General features: G+C 42.6%; 1 protein-coding gene across 14 annotated transcripts in view; it reads left to right on the top strand.

Annotated features, from left to right (window-relative positions):
* Unc79 (unc-79 subunit of NALCN channel complex) overlaps positions 1–24,743 on the top strand; it is a 229,516-nt gene that overhangs the window by 109,015 nt on the left and 95,758 nt on the right. For all 14 annotated transcript variants that reach the window (XM_076921337.1, XM_076921329.1, XM_076921327.1 and 11 more), the window contains 10 exons: positions 24–195; positions 1,781–2,011; positions 7,663–7,853; positions 8,396–8,519; positions 10,298–10,438; positions 12,395–12,616; positions 16,880–17,107; positions 21,679–21,820; positions 22,960–23,039; positions 23,135–23,283. In XM_076921337.1, the coding sequence (XP_076777452.1) occupies positions 24–195; positions 1,781–2,011; positions 7,663–7,853; positions 8,396–8,519; positions 10,298–10,438; positions 12,395–12,616; positions 16,880–17,107; positions 21,679–21,820; positions 22,960–23,039; positions 23,135–23,283 (1,680 nt within the window). The remainder of the gene's footprint in view (positions 1–23; positions 196–1,780; positions 2,012–7,662; positions 7,854–8,395; positions 8,520–10,297; positions 10,439–12,394; positions 12,617–16,879; positions 17,108–21,678; positions 21,821–22,959; positions 23,040–23,134; positions 23,284–24,743) is intronic.

The following is a 24,743-nucleotide window of genomic DNA, read 5'->3' as shown; positions in this document are numbered from 1 at the left end:
CCTCCCCTCCTCTCTCTTGGAAGCTTGTTGAAAGAAGCGGAGTTCCACGCGGAGCAGAGGGAGCACGAGTTGAACCGACGGCGGCAGCTGGGCCTCTCTTCCTCTCACCACTCCCTGGACAACACTGACTTTGATAACAAAGATGACGACAAGCATGATCAGAGGCTGCTCAGTCAATTCGGGATATGGTTCTTAGTAAGGAGAAGATGCCAGCCACTCTCTGCTTCCTCCTCCTCATCCCTGCATTGTGTCTGATCAGGAACTGCTCCTGCTCTTTTGAAAGGAGACAGCAAATAGTGAAGAGTTAACTTTCAAACATGGGTGGTATATCCTGGGGTGGCAGCTCTCAACCCTGGGTTGCTTGTTATTTTATCCAAGAATGACTTTAGAAAGTTACAATGTCCGTATTTGTCTCCAGAATCCTGGGAACTTTTCTTTTTTAATGATAAAGAAATTAATTTTTTTGCAACCAATTAATTGGTACACGAATAATTTTATCACGTATTAAAGAGGAAGAAAGCTAATATGATGAGATGGATACGCCTATTTGTTTTTATGTAAACAATCGAATATTGGCAGAATAAGTGATACTCCAGGGTGCAGAACATCTTTTAGGTCTTTTAGGGTGAATCAATATTTTTGACTTTATAATTGTCAGTGCTCTTCCCCATCCCCCATTTGATTTTACCAAACAAGCAGGCAGCGAGAGCCACAGTGACAAGGCCTTGCCTCACTGAAGCTCACCTCCCTCACAAGACGCAATAGGAGAGTTTCTAGTGCAGCCTGTCCTGTATTAGATTTACTGTGAGGCACAGGAGATTTACGTCTTATCATTTATATACATAAGGAAACTTTTGTACCGTTAAGGGGGTCTATGGTATACATATATACCTATGTATACATATAGGAACTAGAGTCGGGCTACTGGGGAGTGAGTGGTTACATTGATTTGAGTCAACTCTACAACTCACCCAGTAGAGACCAGATGCTGCAAAGACTCAGCTGAATGAGCCGGTTCTGCAGAGATGCAGGCTTTTTTTTTTTTTTTTTTTTTTTTCTTCCTTGCCTGCTAGAGACAAGGATTATGTCTCCATAGTGATCTCTCTTCAATGCTTGCACACAGTTTCTTGGGGGAAAAAAAGACTACCAAATTGGGAATTAATTGTTGGTTTCACATGTCTTGCTTCCAAGGATTTATTATACAGGAACACAGTGACTCCTGTTGTTGGGAACTCTTTGAAGGCAGGGACAATGCTTTAATTAATTAACTAGTTAATTAATTAATTTTGCATTTTTTGGACCCTGCCGAGTGCTCAATAAACTATTGTTTCAGAATGGGTAAATATTGTTTAAAAATTACTTATGACACGTTGAGTTGGGAGGAGCACTTGAGTATTAGAGTTATTACTGATGCAAAATTTTTACCTGAATCAGATCTCTTGAGAACTGAAATATATATGAAGATTTTTTTCAAATTGAAGATATTAAGGAAATATCACTTTATCCACTTAATCCTATGGAAAAAATTTCCTAGTTCAGATTACATAATGGAGTTACAATAGGAAAACAATAATTATTAGATGTTTAGGGGATGATATTGTGGCAATCCATGCATGCCTTTAGAGAGGATCGTAATTTTGGATAGATGGTAACAGTTTGTAACATCACTGGTTTTGAATGGGTCATCTGGAGCCCCCCTCTTTTTTTTCTCTTTAAATACATTTGTCATAATTTTGTAAAGCTGGGTAGAGCCTGAACGAGGTCTGTTCTGCTACCCCAGGTGAGCCTCTGCACACCCAGCGAGAACACGCCCACAGAGAGCCTTGCCCGGCTGGTGGCAATGGTATTTCAGTGGTTTCACTCCACGGCATACATGATGGATGATGAAGTTGGAAGCTTGGTGGAAAAGCTGAAGCCCCAGTTTGTCACCAAGTGGTTGAAGACAGTATGTGATGTCCGATTTGATGTCATGGTCATGTGCCTTCTTCCCAAACCCATGGAATTTGCCAGGGTAAGTAGAGCGCACCTATCTGGGCCTTGTTGTGGGAGAGGGATTGGGGGCAATGCCACCCTTGACCACCCCTCTCTCTGTGTCAACAGCCAAAGACAATTTACTTGGATGTGGTGGCATACACCTATAATCCCAGAATTTAGAAGGCAGAGGCAGGAGGATTGCTATGAGGTCTATGGTAGTTGAGACTATACACAGAGTATCAGGCCAGTCAGTATTACTATGCAATACTTAGCCTCAAAAATGAAAAATCCAAATCCAAACAAACGAAAACCAAGGGTGGTTAGGTTAGTGTGATACCCTCATCTTTGGTGATATGCTGTTTTGGCTTTGGCTTGGAATAGGGAAGAATGGCATGGTGGGATTATAAGGTATCTGTAGTAACTTAAGTATGTGTTTATTCTTAGTGTTGCTTGTTCTTATTAAGAAAGAAAAATCGTTTCTATGTGGTTTGGGGGGTTCAATTCTTTCCTGGCTTGAAGCCAGTGAGGGACATTTCTGTGGCTTTGTGTGCACTTCTAGATTATGGCCAAGTGGTAAGGGCTCAAAGAACACTTCTTACTGAAAGCAATGAATCTTCACTTGGGTTTTTTACATGCCCAGTGGGTCTAAAAGCAGGGCAAAGCCTGGCATCTGTAGGTTCACTTCCTACAGGTCTTCTTTGGACCAGATCCTTCTTGATCAACTGTGCCTATAAGTGGGTTGTTATAATTACTTATGTCCTTTCAAGGGTAAGAACTCTAAGATAAAAACAGCTCAAAGGTAGTTTTACAAGTGGTCAAGCACTCATTTTTAAGGTGTCCTGTTTTTGGACCTTTGTAATGGCTCCTTGAAGTCTTCAGTCATCACTGCACACCTTCCAAGAACACCCAGGCTTTGCAGGAGGCCACCCTGCAAGAAGACAGACTGCCCACCCCTCAATCAGGACAGGCATCTCATGGAGAACAGCTCACCCCACTTCCAGCACTACAGGTCTGTTGGATACACAGCCTGTGAATACACAGCTAATGAAAACTGTCTCCTGATTGCCTCCCTCCCCCTCTTTTGGAGCAAATTTCTCAACATGAAGAATAGTTACTCTATGTGGGCAGAACTGATATAACACCCAACCAGACAACAGTCTGATGGAGACTGCTCCACTGTGCAGACCTCACACACCCTTCCCCTTTTAAATTCCAAGTTTGCCAATGTCTGGAAGAGAGGCTCCACCCTCTTTGCCTTCCCAGTATTCTGGAGGAGAGGCTTTACCCTCTTTGCCATCTTGAATACCAAATTCCTTTCTTGTCTTCAACCATTACTTTGGGATGAGTGGCCAGACCTGACTTGTTGGAAATCCCTGTTCACTCTGGCCACCCTAAACCAGCATCTCATTTAAGACTCCAGTAACCGTCATAGTCTACACTGCGTGATTTAAAATGCCAACCATGCTTCCTAGAACTGCCAGAATTTGTTCTCTGTGTGTTGGGAGGACAGATTCCTCTATGCCTCTCCTCTTGCTACCTAGTGGATTGCTAGTTGTAGATGCCCAGCTGGGAAGGCCCTGTATTTCTTTCTTCATTACAATATCATTTGTGTCTAACTTAGAAAGGTGGAGGCTCAGAATCAGATTTTGGTAGTAATATACAATTTTCTTTTTCCTAAAGTATTTTCTAGGTTTTATTTTTATTTGCATTTTTTTTCTTTCATCAAAGACATTGAGGCAATTTTTAGTTTAAAACTGGGCTGATATGAGACATTTGAGGATAAATCAGAATACAGACCATAGGCAGGAATGTCTGTGACTCCAGGATTCAGAGGCTGAGCAGTTATGGAGCTAGGAGACAGTCCTCTCTTCTTTGGTGCCACCTATTGACTCCTTTATAAAATTGCATCTTTACATGCTGGGCAGTTTTGAGTTGCTGGAACAGGAAGTGTTTGCATGTTTCCTGTTATTTTTCTTAGAGTGATAGAAGACCAGTCTGATGTGACTCTGAGAGACGAGAAGTTATGTCGTTAGTAAAACCTCTCCTTTCCCAAAGTGGGTCCTACAAGGTAGCCAATGATAAATTAATTAGAAGAGAAGGTTTATTGATGAGACTAATGAAGGGTAATGAATTACTCCCGGAACAGTTAGAGATTTAAGATTTCCATATCAAGCTCAGCATGGCTTTGGGTTTTTGAAGCTAAGAACAAGAAGTGACTTTCTGTACAGTGGGTGGATTCTCCAGAGAGTCTCTGTACAGTCTCTCTGGAGTGAGTAAACAGAGCTGCATTTTCAAGTTCATATGCTTTAGGCAGAGATGACAAGTTCAAACACACTTTGGTTTTTGTTTGCTTGTTTGTTTTTGTTTGTTTGTTTGTTTTTTGTTTTAGCCCAAGCATTTTCACATTAAAACGGTTTCTTAGCTGTTTGGAATTTGAGTGTCTCCCATATCTCTTTCTCTATGATCTCTGTTGAAATTTTACCTGTAACAAAGATGCCAGGAGGTCTGTGTGCAGAGGCGCTTCCATCAGAACTTTCTAAATAAGGAGCCCGCAAAGGGGAAACCGTGAGCCCGAGGAAACAGAGCAGAGATCCATGGTTGGATAGATCATAGACCTTGTTTCTGAGGCTAAGGAGCCTGGAGTGGAGATTTCTAGATGTTAGTGAAGTAAAGAGCACAGCGACTCTGGTTTCCCATAGGTATCATGAATGTCGTGGGTATTTGGTGAATTACCTGAGGGGCTTGAACAGCTGTGGGTGAGCCCTTTGAAGCTTAAGTCATCCAGCTTCAGTGTGCAAGCCTTGGGGGCAATACTACCTGATACTAAAAAAACATCATTTGTTTATTGCCTGGTGAGGAAGGGATGTGCATCCATTGGCATTCATGTGGAAGTCGCACTGGCATTCATGTGGAAGTCGCACTGGCATTCATGTGGAAGTCGCACTGGCATGCATATGGAAATCCCAGGGCAACTGGTTATAGTCCATTCTCTCCTTCTTCTACCATGTTGGTCTGGGAGATGGAACTCAGATCATTAGGCATGGCAGCAGACACCTGTACCTGATGAATAATCTCCTCAGCCCAAGACTACCCAATCTTAATAAAAATCTGGACAAATGAATTTAGTTCTCTGTTGATGCTAGGCCAGGAGGGTGGGAGACAACTTAGAGACAGATCATGGATGGCTAAGTGGTAAGAGTTCCTGCCATACAAGCACAGATATCTAAGTTCAAATCACTAGAGCACACACAAAAAGCTACACGTGGCCACGTATGCCACATGTCATCCCAGTACTGGGTCTGGGCAGGGGATACAAGAGATGTCCAGGGTTCTCTGGCCAGCATCCTTGCACCAGGTTCAGTGAGAGACCCCATCTAAGGAATAAGGCAGAGAAGGGTACCTGACATCCTCCTCTGAGATGCACACCACATAGACCTGTACATACCATACAGGCTTTCATATTCACACATTATACGCAAAGGAAAAGTTAGAAACAGTAACTAATAACAAAATTGGCAAAGTGGCAGTCACATCTTGCACAAAAGAGTGGGGTTCAGGGGTTGATTCACCTGAAGACATGTTACAGAGATGGGCAGAGTAAGGATTCCTTGGTGAGATAATACACTTATTTTTCCCAGAGCCCTCTATTAATGCAACTGTTTATTGATCCTCTACTAAAAAATAAAAATTAAAAAAAAGGTTTCCACACTTTATGTTACAAGTCAACTCTTTATTAATTGTATTCTAGTAAGTAGAATATAGAATGTAGGCTTATATTTTTCAAAACCTATTTAATAAGTGTACTTAAATGCTTTAACTGCCCTTCTAGCCTAACATTTACTGGAGGTAGTGGAAAGCAAAGTTAATAGGGCAAAAAAAGGAGGATGTGGACCTGTTTAGAAATAGTTCTCTAGAGCAAATCCAATCTGCATTGTTAGGGTATCAGCAGGTCAGTTCACACAAATTAGCCACAGTAGCTCCATCTTCCTGCAAATACCATTCATGAACCAGCAAGAGCAGTGCAAACACCATTCTGTTGTTCCAGCAACAAACAGTTCAATTCACAAGAAGTCATGAGGGTCTGCCAATAAGCATGAGTGAGAGGAAGCAGCAAGAAGCTGCTAGAACACCACCAGAAGTTCTGTGGTGTGTTTCTCTCTACAAAGTCATGACAAATAATGATCAGCAAAGAAGACAAGGCGAACCAAAGCCACAGTGTTGTCAGCAAAGACCAGCAACAGTAAAGCCGAACGAAGACCAGCATTGGTGGCAAGGTGAACCTATGCCACACTGCATTGTCCACTGTCTGTTGGATTATATTTATACCCTTTCCAAACATCATGTGTTCTCTCAAGTATCTGCTCTAGCAAAATGTCACATGCCCCTTTTCCAGGCAGCTTCCAGAAAAAAAAATTTTGTTCTCAGCAAAACATCCACCCACGTCTGGTTCTTTCATAAGACAGTTCCCAGAAAAACATCACAAGACACAACTGAGTCTTCAAATAAACAAGAAATTTATAATTCAATAAAAATATTTAATACCAGGCTTAAAACAACTGAAACTTATAAATTAATAAACTGTATTAATTAGTTCTTTTTTAAAAGATTTTTTTTCTTTCTGGTGTTGAGGATTGAACCTAGGGCATCATGCATGCTAGGCAAGGGCTCGATTGCTGAATTATACCCCTTGACTCCTTCAAATGCATCTTTTTTTTATTCATGGATTTAACTACATTAGAACATGTTTTTTTTAATGGTCATTGTAGAATATGAGGAGTTGAGAAAAATGGCATTCTGTACCACTGTACTGTCCATAAAGAAAAGTCTGCAGTACAATGTGTGGCAGGAGGAAGTATGTCTTTCTGCAGACAGGGGCAACAGCATAATAATCCAGCTTTAGAAAGAATAATTTTCATTGTTGCTCATCACAGTAGGACTAGAACTTTGGAATCACAACTCACACAGGCTCCGGAAGTCCATTGCAGAGTAGTTCAGATTCTGTTCACACCTTCCTGTAACTGTTTTCTTTTTATTGTGGAGCTTAGTGGAAAGTTGTCCAAAAAAAGGAAACACAAATGGCCAGCAAACACTTTTAAAAGTATTTAATATCCTCAGTCATTATGGAAATGCAGATTCAAACCTTTTTAAGATTGGTGGTGATAGCACATGCCCTTAATTTCAGCACTTGAGACAGGTGTTTCTTTGTGAGTTCAAGGCCAGTCTGGTCTACAGAGCAAGTCCCAAGAGAGCCAGAGCTATATAGAGAAACCTTGCCTCTAACCCACAATTCCCTCGATCCCCACTCCCCCAATTCAGTCTCACACCAGTCAGAACGGCCATCATCAGGAATATCCATGACAACAAATGCTGCCATGGATGTGGGGGAGGGAGGTCCTCGTGTTCTGTTGGTGCGAGTGGGAGTTAATGCAGCCTCTTTGGAATTCTGTCTGGAGGTTTCTCAAAAGCTAGAAATAGATTTACCATATGATCCAGCTGTATCGCTACTGGGCATTTCCAGAAAGGACTCAATATCTTCCCACAGAGATACTTCTGTGTTCACTGATGGATCATATTGGTGACTTTGATTCTCATACGTCTGTGACTCAGTCTTGTAGTAGGCCAATTTCCTCCTCTGAAGTCCTTGAATATAACTGTAAGCAGTATGACTTGTTCTTTTGCCCTTGTCAGGTTGGTGGATACTGGGACAAGTCCTGTAGCACAGTGACTCAGTTAAAGGAAGGTCTCAACAGGATCCTCTGCCTGATCCCTTACAATGTCATCAGCCAGTCTGTGTGGGAGTGCATTATGCCTGAATGGCTGGAAGCCATCCGGACAGAAGTCCCTGATAACCAGTTAAAGGAATTCAGGGAAGTATTAAGGTGGGTAAGTAGTTTAATGAAGTCACTAGTTGTAGTGATATCTAATACTCACGAACAGGTACTGCCAGCCAGGCACTCTCCTAAGCATCTTACATAATCTTTATGCTAACCATCCTGTAGAGCAATGCAAAGCGTTCAGATGAGACACTGCCGGAAACTGAGCTAAGATGGTTTGAATCTATTCAGGACTTGTTCTTATGGAGTAATAAATGTATAACCTTCCCTTGGTTTATTTTCAAGTGTGGTTGATGGGGGAATGTTGGGAAAGTGTAACAGGAGATGTCTTTAGATACTGGAGTAGTTCCTTCCATTAATTGTCAGATGGGATGAATATTAATGTTTTTACAACTATCCAATCGTTTCTATTTAATGATGGAAACTCTTCTCTTAAAGTAAAGAAACACTCAAATGCCCGGCGAGAATACAAAGTAACTAATCTAAAGGCTTAGCTCTCTGAGGTTATAGTTGAAGATACTCTGGTGTCACCAGTCGTCTTTGGTGTGTGCCCATTGCTCACTTACTTCTGTTGCTCTGCTTTCCAGCAAAATGTTTGACATAGAGCTGTGCCCCCTGCCATTTTCAATGGAAGAGATGTTTGGCTTTATTAGTTGTCGGTTCACAGGCTATCCCTCCACTGTGCAGGAGCAGGCGCTACTCTGGCTTCACGTAAGTGAATGATGCCACTGTTTTGACCTGTCCTCTAGTCACTGATCTTCAGGTACCTAGGAGAAGGGGGAGGAGTTTTTACAGAGACTCCCAAAGCTTTGCGCTTATGAAAGTTTGCTGCAGACTGATGTCACCCTTGTGGAGATAAGTGGTTAAATTTCAGATACACATAGCAGTAGGGTAGTGAGTCAATATAAATGTGTTTGGTAACAGTACCAAATTCAGAGGGCCTTGGGCCTTGCATTTGTGTAGGTGTCCTGGGTTCAGAGAAATCACCTTTACTTCGGGAAACTGAGAGTTACTCACGGACAGAGTGGTTCATGATGTCCCCTCCACGTGGGATGACTTTCTCTTTTGCCACCAGCAGTAAGGACAAGCGCAGTCTTTTAAAGCCTGCCTCACAAATGCCTCAAGTCTTCTGTAACTCGGTGCTCCCAGATCCTCATCCCTCCCTGTAGCATCTGACAGTTTCTCTTTGTGAATTCTGCCCTTTTAAATCGATTTTTGTTTTATTTTGGTTTTTGTTTTCTTTCTTTCTTTCTTTCTTTCTTTCTTTCTTTCTTTCTTTCTTTCTTTCTTTCTTTCTTTCTTTGGTTTAGTTTTCCTTCTGCTTACAAACCCCTCATGTTCAGGGACCACATCCTATTTTTTTTTTTTTTTTTTGCTTCTATTTTTTGTTTTTTTTCGAGACAGGGTTTCTCTGTGTAGCCCTGGCTATCCTGGAACTCACTCTGTAGACCAGGCTGGCCTGGAACTCAGAAATCCACCTGCCTCTGCCTCCCAAGTGCTGGGATTAAAGGCGTGCGCCATCACTGCCTGGCCCACATCCTATTTTTAACTTTACAGTCCTCCCCAACCTTTCTTTCTTTCATTTGGACACACATTTTATTCAGTGAATGCTCATTGTTTTTTAAAAAAAAGTGAAATTGAATACCTATCACGAAGTTTAGACAGTTTCATAAAATGAGGACAAAATTAATGTCTAATTACGATTATGGATGCTTTTTTTTTTTAAAGTTTGGTTTTTTGGTGCTGGGGATGGAATTCAGGGCCTTCCGTATTGCTCTGAAGGCAGAGGCTGCAAAGGAAGGTATCAAAGTACTGTCCTAGCCACTGAAGACAGCAGACAAGAGAGGGCTCAAAACTCACTCGTGATTAGCTGTGGAAACACTTGCAAATCTCGTGTAAGCCACTTGATAATGACTAGGTTAGAAACTATCTTTTCTCAGTCTTCCTTCCTTCAAGCCACTGGTAATGGAAGGAATGGAACAAGTAATCAAACCCAGTGAAAGTGGTGATTGAGTGCAGAAAGCCCTGAGGGAAGTTCTCAGAGGAGAGGAGAGTGGGTTTGTTCTGTTTGAGGAAAGGAAGCGTAGACCTCCAGAAAGTTCATGGCCGATGAGGTATATCTGTCCCAAGAGGACATGAGCTTGTACTAGAGGGCAAGATGACATGCAGCATTCAGTCAGAGCAGGAGTGGGCTGGGGCCAGTACTGCAGATGCTATTAGCTGACGGAAACAGTGCCACGTGCCCATATACACAGGAGCATGGCATCAAGGGAGCCAGTGGAAAAAACACAGCTTAGTGGGCAGTGGGGAGGGGAAATGGAAATTTCAAAGGGAACTGATTTCCTCGGTATGAATAATTGAAAACATCTGTGTTCTATGTGCATGCAAAATGTCCTTATTTTCATGATGTTAGAGAACATATTATATTTAGCTTTCTGAGTTTGAAAATTTACTTTTTGGGGTGGGGTGTTATGTGCTTTTCCCCTCAGGTGTTATCGGAGTTAGATATCACAGTTCCACTGCAACTCTTGATAAGTATGTTTTCTGATGGTGTTAATTCTGTCAAAGAATTGGCCAATCAAAGAAAATCAAGAGCCAATGAACTGGCAGGGAACCTCGCATCTCGAAGGGTAATTATTGCCATGACAGTTCTTGTCCTACTTGTTAAGGGTTGGGAAACCTCTGCCAGCTAGGCTGGCCTTGAAAGAAGCATCATTAGAAATCTCTTCGGGAAGATTGTATCATGTTCCGTTTCATTAATCTTTTAATTACATTAAATAAGAAAACATTTGCAGAAGACAGACTTGGTGTAGCCTTTAATCAGTAAGCTACTGTTCTTGTCTTCTTCTTCTTCTTTTTTTTTAAATTTAATTTGCCCCCTGTTACCACTGAGAGAACAAGAGAATAATTCCTTAGCTTACATTCTTCCTCCGGGCACAGGGTGTCTTCCTGGTAACCAGGGATTCTCGTCTAGCTCCTTCACTTTGAAGGAAGAGTGGGGGCAACTTCCTTTTGTTTTTGCTATCATGTTTCTGGGAGACACCGTGAACTGGTGGAGACTTTAGGTGATACAGAGTCTGTGAAATCAGCAGAGGTCTTTTTATTGCATCTTTGCGGGTGAAAAAGTGTGTAAGATCGGTTGGTGGGCTTCATAATGTGCCCATGGATGACCTGAAGAGGTTTCTATAGGTGGAGGGATGTTCTCAGACTGTGAGCCGTTCCTGAGAGGTAAATGATTTCAGTGCTCTGCATGGCAGGCCTGTCTCCAGAACATTAACACAGCCGTTGTTCCACTTACATCTGGGGATCAGAAACCCTAACGAGCTCGTGGGATCACAGTGTGTATAGTTTGTATTCAGTTTTTTGTTTTGTTTTGTTTTTAAAAGAGGGATCATTGTTTGCCTGTCTGATAGGAATAAGTGACCCACCTTGTTTTCCTCCTTTTGCAGCCCAAAGCTCGTGTAACAAGCTTAGGTTGTCTGGTACTTTATTCTGTGTAGTGTACACAATGAACAATACCACAGAGTTGTAAGAACCCATGATCCTCATTTTTACAATTGCTTAACCTTAGATTCAAGGCAGTGATGCTGTCAACACGTATTCTGATTCATAACGGGTGATCTTTCTTACCTGGAACTGTAAATATTTGTGATGCTTCTTGGTTACTAGAATGGTCCTTAGGAGATGAGATAGGAGTTGAGCATGTTACACAGACATGCCAGATAGGGCTCCACCACAGAATTTATCACTCACAGTAACACGGGGAGGTTTCAGTGGGAATCCTGTGGGCAGAGTTATGAAAACTGTTAAAAGCCCAAGGACACTGAAACTTCCACAGTGAGTGACAGCTCATTTGGAAGCCACTGTCCCTGCAGTGCTGAAGGATAAAGAACTCTAGCATCGTCCCTGAGCTGGAACTCCACTAGGTAGCTGACTGAGGTGGCCCTAGAGTGATGGCTTCAGATGCACTGCAGAGCAGGCAGAGGTGGCAAGAAGTGTCCCTACTCTTGCCTCTGCAGCCCTGGTGTTCTTCTGGTGCCTGCCATTGACTGAACCCACCTGGACACCAGGCAGCAAAGGAGACAAGGTGAGACCCAGCAGAAAGCAGACTAGCAGAGCCAGTTGAGGGGCTTGGGTGGGCACATGGGAGAGAACCAGTGCAGTAGGTCCATTGTATCGCTTCTCATGGAAGTTTGATCATTATAATCCCAGGGGCCATTCTAAAACCCTTCCAACCTAGAGATCTATATTTATAATTCTAGAAATTAGCTTAAGATATTTTACTTGATAATCTCTCATTTTTATCTTGTTTTCGGTAATGATAGCATCTGATGGGATGTGATAGCAGACACCTCCGTTGCTCATTTCCGGACAGCTAAGAGGAAAATGTGGATGTTTCCTACCTTGTTTACATATTTTGTGGGGTTATTTCCGGTCAAGTACAAATACCCGGGGAAAGCTGGTCCCACAACAGGAAATGCCTTCTCTGGGGTTCTCAGATACCTCAGATAGAGGCCTCAGACACTTAGAGAGCCGTTGGAGCCGTCATGAGGTCATTTTGCATTTGCTGATGTGTTTTCTTCCAGGTGAGTGTCGCCTCTGATCCTGGTCGACGAGGTCAGCACAATACGTTGAGTCCGTTTCATAGTCCTTTCCAGAGTCCTTTCCGGAGCCCCATGCGTAGTCCGTTCCGGAGCCCCTTCAAGAACTTTGGACACCCAGGAGGAAGGACTATTGATTTTGATTGTGAAGATGATGACATGAATTTAAATTGTTTCATCCTCATGTTTGACCTTCTCCTGAAGCAGGTAGTGGAAGCATGAGATTTCTTTAGTTCACAGGTGGGGCATACGAGGACCCCTGCTGAGCGAGCCGTCTGGTGGGTGGGTCTCTTTGCTCTCACTGGCAAGAGAACCACCACTTAAGACTTTTGCAGACTCCTCAGGAATCTCCTGAGGAGTCTGAAACGACATGTGTGACCATCTGCAGTGTCTTTGATGTGTGAAAATGGACCTGAATTTTAGAAATGTTGTTCTGGTTGAATAAATTGGATGAAAGAACTGGTTACTGCTCTTGTTGGGGAGATCCTGTTATGCTTTTGTTGTGATGAGGATAATTTAGGAACTGATTTCTGAAGGGAACTTTAAAAGTTGAAAAGGCTCTGATAAGGGAAACATTTCCTTATAATTTAAAATTTTGAAATTATTTTGGATTCAGAGAAAATTGCCAGTATAGTCCATAGAATCCTTAAACACTGTGCTCTACATTTTTCAGATGTCTACGACCCCTTTTCTGAGAGTAAGTTGTAATCATATTATCTATCTCTATGCACTTCAGAGTGTATAGTTGTAAACATGTTATTTATCTCTATGCACTTCAGAGTACATTTTTATATTACACCTTAGATGGCCATAGTTGTCAAAATATAGTTGTCAAAATCAGAAAACATCACTTAACTTATGGAAATTTTTATTTTAGAATTAGTGTAAGCATCATATTTATAGCCAAAAAAAGGTAAACTTAGCTTAATTTAATTTTTTAAATTAAATTTTATTTGTTTGTTTTTGTTTGTATATATGTGTGTTTGTGTATATAGGAGTTTTGCCTGCATGTGTGTTTGTGCACCATGGGCATGCCTGGTTCCTATGAAGACCAAAATGGGGCATTAGATTCCCTGGGACTGGAGTTACAAATGGTTCTGAGCCACCCTGTATTGGGATTCAAACCTGTGTCCTCCGGAAAATCAGCCAGTGCTCTTAACCACCAAGCCATCTCTCTAGTCCCCTCTAACCTGTTTTTGATTTTAGAATAATCCAAATTACTTAATACAATGATTTGTCCTAACTGTCTGTCTGTCTGTCTGTCTCTCTCTCTCTCTCTCTCTCTCTCTCTCTCTCTCTCTCTCTCTCATGGCTACATGAGAACTACATGGCTCTGTTTGCCTTAGTACTCATTATGTAGACCAGGGTAACTTTGAACTTGCAGCAATCCTCCTGTCTCATTCTCAGACAGATGCCATTGTGCTTGTTGAGATGTGTACCTTTTTCAACCATGGGAAGCTGCTGATTGTTCTTAGGGCTTCTCACACAACTAGGCAGGTGCTGCACCACTGAAATGTGTCACCAGCCTTTCAGTCATTATTCTAGAACAGCCCCTCAGTCACTGTGTAGAACAGCCCCTCAGTCACTGTGTAGAACAGCCCCTCAGTCTCTGTGTAGAACAGTGCCTCAGTCACTGTGTAGAACAGTCCCCCCAGTCACTGTGTAGAACAGTCCCTCAGTCACTGTGTAGAACAGCACCTCAGTCACTGTGTAGAACAGCCCCTCAGTCACTGTGTAGAACAGTCCCCCAGTCACTGTGTAGAACAGTCCCCCAGTCACTGTGTAGAACAGCCCCTCAGTCACTGTGTAGAACAGTCCCCCAGTCACTGTGTAGAACAGTCCCCCAGTCACTGTGTAGAACAGCCCCTCAGTCACTGTGTAGAACAGCCCCTCAGTCACTGTGTAGAACAGCCCCTCAGTCACTGTGTAGAACAGCCCCTCAGTCACTGTGTAGAACAGCCCCTCAGTCACTGTGTAGAACAGCCCCTCAGTCTCTGTGTAGAACAGCCCCCCAGTCACTGTGTAGAACAGTCCCCTAGTCACTGTGTAGAACAGTCCCTCAGTCACTGTGTAGAACAGTCCCCCAGTCACTGTGTAGAACAGTCCCCCAGTCACTGTGTAGAACAGTCCCCCAGTCACTGTGTAGAACAGTCCCCCAGTCACTGTGTAGAACAGCCCCTCAGTCACTGTGTAGAACAGTCCCCCAGTCACTGTGTAGAACAGTCCCCCAGTCACTGTGTAGAACAGTCCCCCAGTCACTGTGTAGAATAGTCCCTCAGGCACTGTGTAGAACAGTCCCTCAGTCATTTTCATACCATTTCCTTTTGCTTTTTTTTTTTTTTTGAGCTTTTAGTCCAGTTATTTTGTAAAGTGTATTTCAAACAAAGTTAGATTATTTTTTATGAATTGATTTGAGTCATGCTTTTTTTTTTTTTTGGCAGGAAGCTCACACTGTGGTATTCTATGTTCTCTAGTTATTGTGTCCAGCAGGGGCCGGAGAGATAGCTCAGCACTGAGAGCACTTGCTGCTTGTCCAGAGGACCTGATCAGTTCCTGGCACCCATATTAGCCTGATTACAACTGCTTGTAACTCCAGCTGTTGGGGTCCCAGCGCCCTCTTGTGGGCTCCCTCTTGTACTCTCACTGCATACACCGCCCCTGGCATGTATATACACATAAACACAAAAAAAAAAAAAAAAAAAAAAAAAAAAAACACCTCATATTAAGAGGCATAGGATAGAGTTACTGGAGGCATAGGGTTAGCTAATGTGATCTCTGCCAGTTTCTCTACTAGAAAGTATGACGCATTGTACACACCCAAGCCCCCAGGCTCTGCATCTGCAGATCCAACCACAACCAAGGACACAGACAGTTGGGAAAGATCATTGCATCTTTTCTGAACATGTACAGACTTATTTTCCCCTCACATAAACCATGCAATGTAACAACTATTTATACAACAGTCCCATTGTATTAGGTGTTACAAATAACAGAGAGATGATTTACAGCATGGGAGATGTACATATACATGCCATTTATAGACACTATTGTATACAAATTCTGTGTCATTCCGTATAAGAGACTTGAACACCCACAAATTTTGGTGTTCCGTCTCCCTAAGATGCCTAAGTGGAGGGTTCCACTTTACCCTCTGTAATTAGTATGCAACCTGCACGATTCCGTTTCTTATCAGACTCCCAACTATGGGTTTCAGCCTGATGGATGGCTCATGCCTCAATCAGTATTACAAGGGCTGACAAATTACAATATTTCAAGTCTATCATTTTGTCTGTACTTGCTGGTGTGTAGTGTCCCACCAGAGGAGCCGTTGTTCCTTCTCTACTGCTTGTGTGCCCTTCCCCTGGTTGTCCCTGTGCATATGGATTCATAAAATCGGCTGCTATGATTATTTTATTCTGCTGCTCAGGCTATTCCATGTTTGGCTAGTGGGAACTCCTTTAAGCTGACTCTAGCTCTTTTTTGTTTATTTATATATTAGAGACAGGGTCTCTCTCTCTCTCTCTCTCTCTCTCTCTCTCTCTCTCTCTCTCTCTCTCCTCTCTCTTTCTCTCTCATTTTAAAAGATTCATTTTATTTTATGTATAGGAGTACACTGTAGTTGTCTTCTGACACACCAGAAGAGGGCATCAGATTCCGTTAAAAATGGTTGTGAGCCACTATGTGGTGGCTGGGAACTGAACTCGGGACTTCTGAAGGAATAGTCAGTGTTCTTAAACTGCTGAGCCATCTCTCCAGCCCTCAGACAGGGTCATTCTTATGTAGCCTTGGCTGTCCTAATTTATTCTGCAAACCAGGCTGCCCCTCAAACTTACAGAGATCTATTAGCCTCTTCTTCCTGAGTGCTGGGATTAAAGGCATGAGCCACCATTGTCTGGCCGGCTCTATGTTCTTCTAACATGTCCACACCTTTCTCTTTCTTTCTCATTTGTGGGATTGGGACTCGAACCCCAGGCCTTACACATATGGAGACATCTACTCTACCATTGCGCTACATCCCCAGTCTTCTACACTCCTTTGAAATAGTTCCTTAATTTCTGACAGCATGAGATTTTTCCAGACCCTTCTTTTCTCAACTCCAAGATTAGCCACTTCTCCAAGGAACCCTGGTTCCTTTCGTTGGATAATAGTACTTAGAAACCAAGATCTGGACACTAGATGAGACAACATGTTTTAAATGTGTAAAATTACACAGCGTGATGTTTTTTTTTAAAAATATCTTTTAATGTCTCATGATTTTAAGGATAATCTGTACTTTATCTTGTATTTACATTATTTTTAGACAGATGCTAGAAAGGCGTGTGTCTTCATGAGTTTTAAGCCTATATTGTTTCAAAATAATTTAGTTACTGACAAGTACCTTGGCAAGGCAATGCTGGATAAAGGACCAAATTCTGTCTTCCTTTTCTTCCTTCCTCTCTCCTTCTCTATGTTCTTTTGTGTGTCTTTCAGATGGAGTTACAAGATGATGGCATCACGATGGGTTTAGAGCACAGTTTGTCCAAGGACATTATTTCTATCATAAACAATGTCTTCCAGGCCCCTTGGGGGGGCTCCCACAGCTGCCAGAAGGACAAAAAGGCAACGGAGTGTAGCCTGTGTCAATCTAGCATCCTCTGCTACCAACTCGCCTGTGAACTCCTGGAGAGACTAGCTCCCAAAGAAGAGAGCCGGCTGGTGGTAAGCAGCTGAAGAAATGAGATGACTCGTGACTAACAAAACCAGTGTGGTGTGTGTGTGTGTGTGTGTCCTGTGTGTGTGTGTCTGTGTGTGTGTGTGTGTGTCTGTGTGTCTGTGTGTCTGTGTTTGTGTGTGTGTGTCTATGTGTTCATGTGTGTACATCTCTGTGTGTGTCTGTGTGTCTGTCTGTCTCTGTGTGTCTGTGTGTGTGTCTGTGTCTGTGTGTGTCTGTGAGTCTGTGTGTGTCTTTGTGTCTGTGAGTCTGTGTGTGTCTGTGTGTCTGCATGTGTATCTGTGTGTGTGTCTGCATGTGTATCTGTGTATGTGTCTGCATGTGTATCTGTGTGTGTGTCTGTGTGTGAGTCTGTGTGTGTGTAGGGGTGGTCAGTATTTATCTGTTATCTAGGATAGGAGCCACAGGATCCAGAATGCTTGCAAGTGAAGGGAGTGGTAGCAGTTTCACTTATGGAGTTTCCACAGACACAGAACATTACTGGTATCCCTAAAAGATTTTTCTCATTAAATTACTTTTATGAAGCTTAAATAATAATGAGCATAGTACATTGTACAATTAAATATTAAGTAGATTATATATGGATACTGGCATAAGGAACTCACTGACTTCACCAACAGTGAAGAAAACCCACTCCCTTTTCTGGCTCTGTTCATGCTTTGCTTTTAGGGAAAACCATGTAAAGAGTTGACAGTTGCTGTACGCCACACTTCAGTGACTCCATGCTTTAGCTGTTTTCTGTATAGCATATCTGAAGTGCAGATATCACATCAAAATACTCTCCACTCATCAGAGACAGATGAAATGGAATTATCCAAGCCGCAGCCTGTCTTTCTTTACCAATTGTTTAGGGTCAAAAGTTACTTCTCTGAAAAAACCAACACTTTTTGAAGTCTCACATAAAACCATAAAATGTGTCTCCTGTTGCAGTCTGATCTGTTTTAATATAATATTACGTCTTTTAACCCAGCCATTGGATACTTACTATAAACGTGTTCCCTCTCCCCGCTGTCCTCTCTCCCTCCTACCCACTGTCTATCACTCCGAGCTCAGGTGTTTCAGATCCCTCAGTGAGAATAGGTTATATTTGTTTGCTTTTATTGCCTTGTTTATTACCATAGCATAATGTTTTCCAGGTTCATTCGTGTCAACTTGTCAGCATATGATAAAATTTAATTGAAAAAACAACCAAACCAAACCAAAATAAAACCAGCCACAGTAACAGATGGTGAGGAAATAACAAATCGAAGCCAAGAAATCTTGGGTCTGTTTGGAGGTGTAGCTCAGTGGTAGTGTCTGCCCAGCATGCTCAAAACCCCAAGTTCTATCCCAACACCAGAAAAACAAAAAACCAAAACCCAACCAACCAAAGAACAACAACAACAACAACAAAACCCCAAAACAATAACAACAAAAACTGAGAGTCTAATTGGAGGCATACTTAAGTAAAAGGAAAACCACAAGCCAGCATGATGAGTATTGCATATAGCAAGACACGAACAAAGTGGCTATGGGGGGACAGAGGAGAGACTTTGAGACTATCTCTAGGTGTGAAGGAACCAGGAGTTCTTTGAGGAAGGATGAGCCCTGAATTCACACCTGCAGTGAAGCCCGTGACAAGAAAATGGCAGAAAAGAGTTCAGAGTTACAGAATTTCTGTCCAAATGAGAGGTAGACATTAATTTGTCAGTGGACAAGCTCTAATCATCTTTTAAAGGGCCCGTCTGGTCCCACCTCCATGTCACCCTAGGGGCCATCTCAACAGGTCTTACAGGGAACACACTAGCAGGCACCTTGAACATCCAGGTAGAGCTGCCATGCACCGTGAATATTGGATCTGATTCTTAAGGGAAAGATTGGAAAGGAATAAATGCTTTGAAGTCAGGTACTCTAGTTCTGGGGAAAGCCAACTAATAAGAGGGAAAAAGAAAGGAAGAGAAGACCAAAGGTAAATAAATCCTCAAAGGGCCAGACATGTGATCGAAAAGCTGAGGGGAAGGTATAACAAGGCAAGCAAGGTGCTGAGGTGCTGACAGGAGGGAGTACAGCACCTCACATTCTGAGAAGGGGAAAGAGAGTGAGCCATGCCCAGAGAATCCTGCAATTGCAGGATCCTTTGTGCCCCTGGCGAGGGTGGTAACCAGGGAATGAAGGCAGAGTCTAGTAGTTTGCAAACAAAGTCAACTGAGGAAATGTGTATATGAATCCTCAGTATCTCTTTGGGGAAATGAACTGTAAGGGAAAGCGGCTGCACAGGGTTGCCCTGTACTGTCTTCCCAGCAGGTTTGCATCACCTAAGACAAGGAGGGAAGTCAAGCACAAATAGAACCTGAGCCACACCCCCCCCCCCCAAAAAACAATCCTTCATGTTATGCTTCTCACGATGGTTGAATCCTTAAATTTGGAAGTGAAGCTAAGGATTCTGAAATTCAACTGGAAGAGATGCTGTTGAGTAAGAGAGATGTCTGTCCTGGAACATGGCCTCCACTGCCTGTTCTCCACCACCTTAGGTCTCTCATGCTTCCCTGGGTCAAGGGGAGACAGTGAGAGGCTGACAGGCTGGCAGGAGGCTTCGGCTACTTTCCAAGGCAGGTGATGCCAGTGCTGTCACAGTACCAGACTTGTAGATTACAGGTGCTTGTAGACAAGTCCTTAAACAGCGGGCAACTGTCTACATAAAACTCAGCTTACAATATGACTGGCTGTCTTGTTGGTAGATGGCCCAGGACCGCAGCCAGCCTCAGTAAACCTGTGAAGCTGGCAAAAGGATTTTTCAGAGACCTTGACTGAGTTCATTTTCTCTGCCAGTTAAAGAATTAAAGGGCAGAGAAATTCTCCAGTGCAGGAAGTAACAGCAGGGGAAATCTCAGATACAGCAGACAGAACAGGCAGTTATAGAAAGGCTTCTATTAGAGGTGAGAAAACAGACACACACACACACACACACACACACACACACACACACACAGAGAGAGAGAGAGACAGAGAGAGAGAGAGAGAGAGAGAGACAGAGAGAGAGAGACAGAGAGACAGAGAGAGAGAGACAGAGACCAGAGAGAGGGGGTGGGGAGGGAGAGGGTTCACAGGCTTTATCTTTATCACAAAGCCTGATCTTTGAGGCTTGAGGGATCTTCCTCTCCTAATATAGGTTTAGTCAGTTTGAACAAAGTCAGGAAACTGATAGCTCAAACCTTTGGCATAAACCTGTTCTGATCAGGCCTTGAACTTGTCCAACTGTTCCACAGCAGGGGCCCCACTGCAGGCAGAGGCAAAGAAGTGCACCAAACCTTTAGGTCTTTATCTCTGGTCAGGAGTAGGAGGATGAAGACAAGTTCTCCATCCTTATGATTCCTTGTGACCCCCCTCTTTCTGTCTCTGCCCATCATGTCTGTCTGACTGCTAGCCCCCACCCCCGTCAGCCACGGTTTTAGCACTAACTTCTTTCTGATGTCCTTTATTCCACAAATCTTTGTCTTGTTGTTTGAACTGGATGTCAGATAATTCTTTTAAATTTATTTTTTTGGTTAAAGTATTAGCCAGAAAGATAATTTTCAAACAGGATATTTAAAGATAAAACTGGGAAGAAAAAGGGTAAAATAGCCAGAGATTGAATACTTAAATAATAGCCCTACCTAATATGTTCCTCCACCCTGCTTTTTGGGATAGGATCTTGGTATGTAGTCCAGGCTGTCCTTGAACTCTGATTGACCAACGTCTGCCTCCTGAGTGAAGGTCCTAATGCACTCTTAAAAAATTTTTTTTTCTCATTACTTCCTGTCTTTGCAGTTTGCTTTACATGTGTAAATGTATTTTTCATATTTATGTATTGTCTATATGAACGACCCTGGCAAGTATACAACATTGTGGGACCAACCTCCAGGACTTCTAAATAACACCTGCCCATCTCTCCGTCGCTAGCTCCTACTATTCATTTCTGTGACTTTGATTACTGGAGCTGTGTAAATGAGTGCCTCCAGTTTTTGTCCACTGTGACTGCCTTATCTCACCTACATCATGTCCTCCAGCATCCTCTGAGGTGTAGCACACATCAGTAGCTCTCTCCAAAAGCTGAGTAGCATCCATTGTGTGGAGACGTATTTTGTCGATCCATATGCCTATTGATAGAGACTGGAGTTTACCCTTTGCTCCCCTTAATTCACATGTTCCACGTTCCAGAAACTTGCACCTAAAATACTGGTTTGTCCAGGTATCCATAATTGACTTTATGTCTGAAGTCATTGCATCCTAAATAAATTGGGAGTGAGATTCTGACGTCTGGGACTAAAGAAAGGCAGGGGAGCAGTTCAAGAAGATCAGGCAATGTTTTCCATGTTTTATTTTCCTGTATCTACTTCAAATGAAAGCAAATGTTTCACCACCCACCAAAGCACATCTCTCAATAGGATGGGTGCGCCTGTGGGTTCATGTTCTTCTGAGTCAGAGGGCCTCTGCCCTGTTGACTAGTACAAGGTTGGGTAGAACAAGCTGATCCACCTTTGTTGATGGAAACCAAACTGTTCTTTGCAGCCCCTTACTCAGCTGCTTGTATTTGTTGCAGGAGCCCACAGACAGCCTTGAAGATAGCCTCCTTTCTTCCAGACCAGAGTTCATTCTAGGCCCTGAGGGAGAGGAGGAGGAGAACCCAGCAGCCAAACATGGAGAGAATCCAGGCAACCGTACAGTGCCCTCAGAACATGCTGGTAGGTGAACTTGGCTGATGGGAAGTGTACACTTTCTAGTTTATACAACTTAGTCCTTAGGGTAGACCGAACAGATAAAGCATTTCCCACCACATTAGGAAGTGAACAGCTCTATTATGGCACCAGGGGAATGCCATTCACGGACTCTCTTCCTGGCAGCAGGATCTTGTTATTATTATTTGTTATTATCTCATTGCTGGGTCCTGGTAGTATAGAAAGCTAAGTTGAGCTTTACATAGTGTTTGCATATGTGCGGAAGAGATTGAGAATGGCTGAGGTGGAGGGTGCTGACAGCCTTAATAGCCACTTGAGGCATGTGGTCAAGTGGCAACAGTACTTGGTCCACACAGCATCTGTTTCCTGGGAGACTGGCCAAGACCCTAGACAGATTCACCTTGCCTAGCTGTGCTCTAGGGATGGTCATCACTTCTGGTTGGAAAGATGGCTTCTTTAGAATGTCTTTAAAGGCTATTGATGTGTGAACTGAGGACACCAGGATGGCAGACAGACTCAGGGTCATTCCATGACCCCTCCCAGTCAGACAGAGTTCAGAAAGTTCAGATGTGTCCTCATGCCTAATTTTATGTGTATGGGTGTTTTGCTTTCATGCATATGTATGTGTGTCACCTACATGTTTCGTGCCATAGAGCTCCTGGAACTGAGTTACAGACAGTTGTGAGCTGCCTTGTAGGTACTGGGAATTGAACCCAGGTCCTCTAGAGGAGCACCCAGTGCTCCTAACCACTGAGTTATTTCTCCAGCCCCAAGGCTGAGATTTTAAATTTAGAAGACTTTCTGTATTTTCTCATAGAAGGGCACAGGCTAAGTTTTTTGTTTGTTTGTTTGGTTGGTTGGTTTTGGTTTTGTTCTTCTGTTTTGTTTTTATATAGAGTCTCTCTATGTAGTTCTGGCCATCCTGAAACTTACTATGTAGACCAGGCTGGCTTTGAACTTACAGAGATTCACCTGCCTCTGCCTCCCGAGTACTGGAATTAAAGGTGTGTGCCACCATGCCAAGTTGGCACATAGAAGTATGTGGTTTCTCTGGTTTCGTGATCTTGATGAACTGATGAATGCTGGGGAGGGGGAGAGGAGAGGGGAGGAGCCGGGTTAACCTTTGTGTAATCGTTTTTCCTCAGCAATAAAGAACGACACAGAAAGAAAATTTTGCTACCAACAGCTTCCAGTTACGTTGAGACTAATATATACCATTTTCCAGGTAGATTTTTCTGAAATATTTAAATATTGGGTTTGGGTTTGGAACTGTTTGCTGTTTTGGAGAATACAGCGACTGGCTGTGTGTTCTTTGCATAGGAAATGGCGAAGTTTGAAGAACCAGACATTCTTTTTAATATGCTCAATTGCCTAAAGATTCTCTGTCTGCACGGAGAGTGTTTGTATACTGCGAGGAAAGACCATCCTCAGTTTTTAGCCTACATTCAGGACCACATGTTGATTGCAAGGTATGGACTGTGACTATTTTTGTTTGCATTTTGGGTTCAGTTGTAAGATTTAAAGTGAGAGTAAGACTGGTTCTGTTTCTTTTGATTTTTCTCTCCCAGACAAGTAATTTGATAAGGAAACTTCCTCCCTTCCCTCCTTTCCTCCTCCTTCCTTCCTTTCTGTCTTTGTTCTTAGGGCAGGGTCTCGTGTATTCCTGGCTTGCTTAGAACTCAGAGATTCACCTGCCTCTGCCTCCTGAGTGCTGGGATTAAAGGCATGTGATACACCACCAAGCTTTAGTTTTCTTTCTTTTATTTTCTAGGTATGCCAACATGAATATAGTAGTGTTTGCTTATTGGATTCTGTTGAGCCAGACACATGAAGTAAAGATTGTTCTATGCTTTTTGATGGTTAGGTGAATTAAGACTATAGTAGATCCTAGATGGGGTCTATTCTAAAGATTGCAGGGCAAGTAATGCTACCGATATTTGCAAGATGGCAATCTCCCCCTGACCCCAACTTAAGATATTTATTAACTTGATTCTGTTCCCACATTCAGGCTTTAAGGAAGAAAATTATTTTTTACATAATCATACAGATTTTATTTTATTATTTGGAAATTTCTCATTATGACATCATGAAACCCAGTCACACTGGTGTCTCAGTCCTCCTAGGTCTGCTCTCCAACCCTTGTGACCTCCCTCTGACAAAGAAAAGAAGGAGGAGGGGGAGGGAAAGAAGAGGTTGGGGAAGAAGAAAGAAAAAAATCAAGTCCAATTTGTGTTACCCATGTGCTCACTGGAACATGGTCAAACTCCCAGTGGCCCATCTTTTAAAGGAAACTGAGTCCTCCCCACCCCCACCCTCAGCCCCACCAGAAGCCCTCAGTTGTGGAGAGCTATATATCAATAGTGAGACAGCAGTTTTACTCAAACTAGGAGCTGATGGATATTGAACCCCTCTGGGTGCTGTCTCCCTTGCTTTTTAGAGATAAGCGTTTTGAGGATAGTAATAAAACAGTGCCCTGGGTTTATAATGCTCTCTTTCTGAGCACCTTCAAATAACTATTATAGTCTTCCTGGAGGCAAGCCAGAAAAAAAGATTATTTTATACGTAAGAGTATAGTCTGATCCTTAGGAAAGGCTTGTTTGTGCGTCAAAGTTCTACTCAGTTATTTTGTTAATTTACTTATTCATTCAACAAATATAATGACTTGAATGTATTTTTAAAACCACAATATTGTTCTAGATACTTTGGGGATTTTCTTTTAAATTTACTCTAGGAAGGGATAAATAATAAATAAAAAGTCATCAATATTTTATTATTTAATTTGGTTTACTTTTGTATTCAGGAGATACAAGCACTTGATCCTCTGAGCTATCTCTTATCTAAATATTGGCTTCTTCCTACACAAGCTGAGCCCGGGAGGTGGGTCCCTGATAGCTCTTGATTGATACAGTCTTTCAGTCATGAGGTTTTT

This window comes from Arvicanthis niloticus, chromosome 23, assembly GCF_011762505.2.
Source record: "Arvicanthis niloticus isolate mArvNil1 chromosome 23, mArvNil1.pat.X, whole genome shotgun sequence".
NCBI lineage: Eukaryota > Metazoa > Chordata > Mammalia > Rodentia > Muridae > Arvicanthis > Arvicanthis niloticus.
Note: the sequence above shows the minus strand (reverse complement) of the source record. Positions and strands in the feature narration are given on the sequence as shown.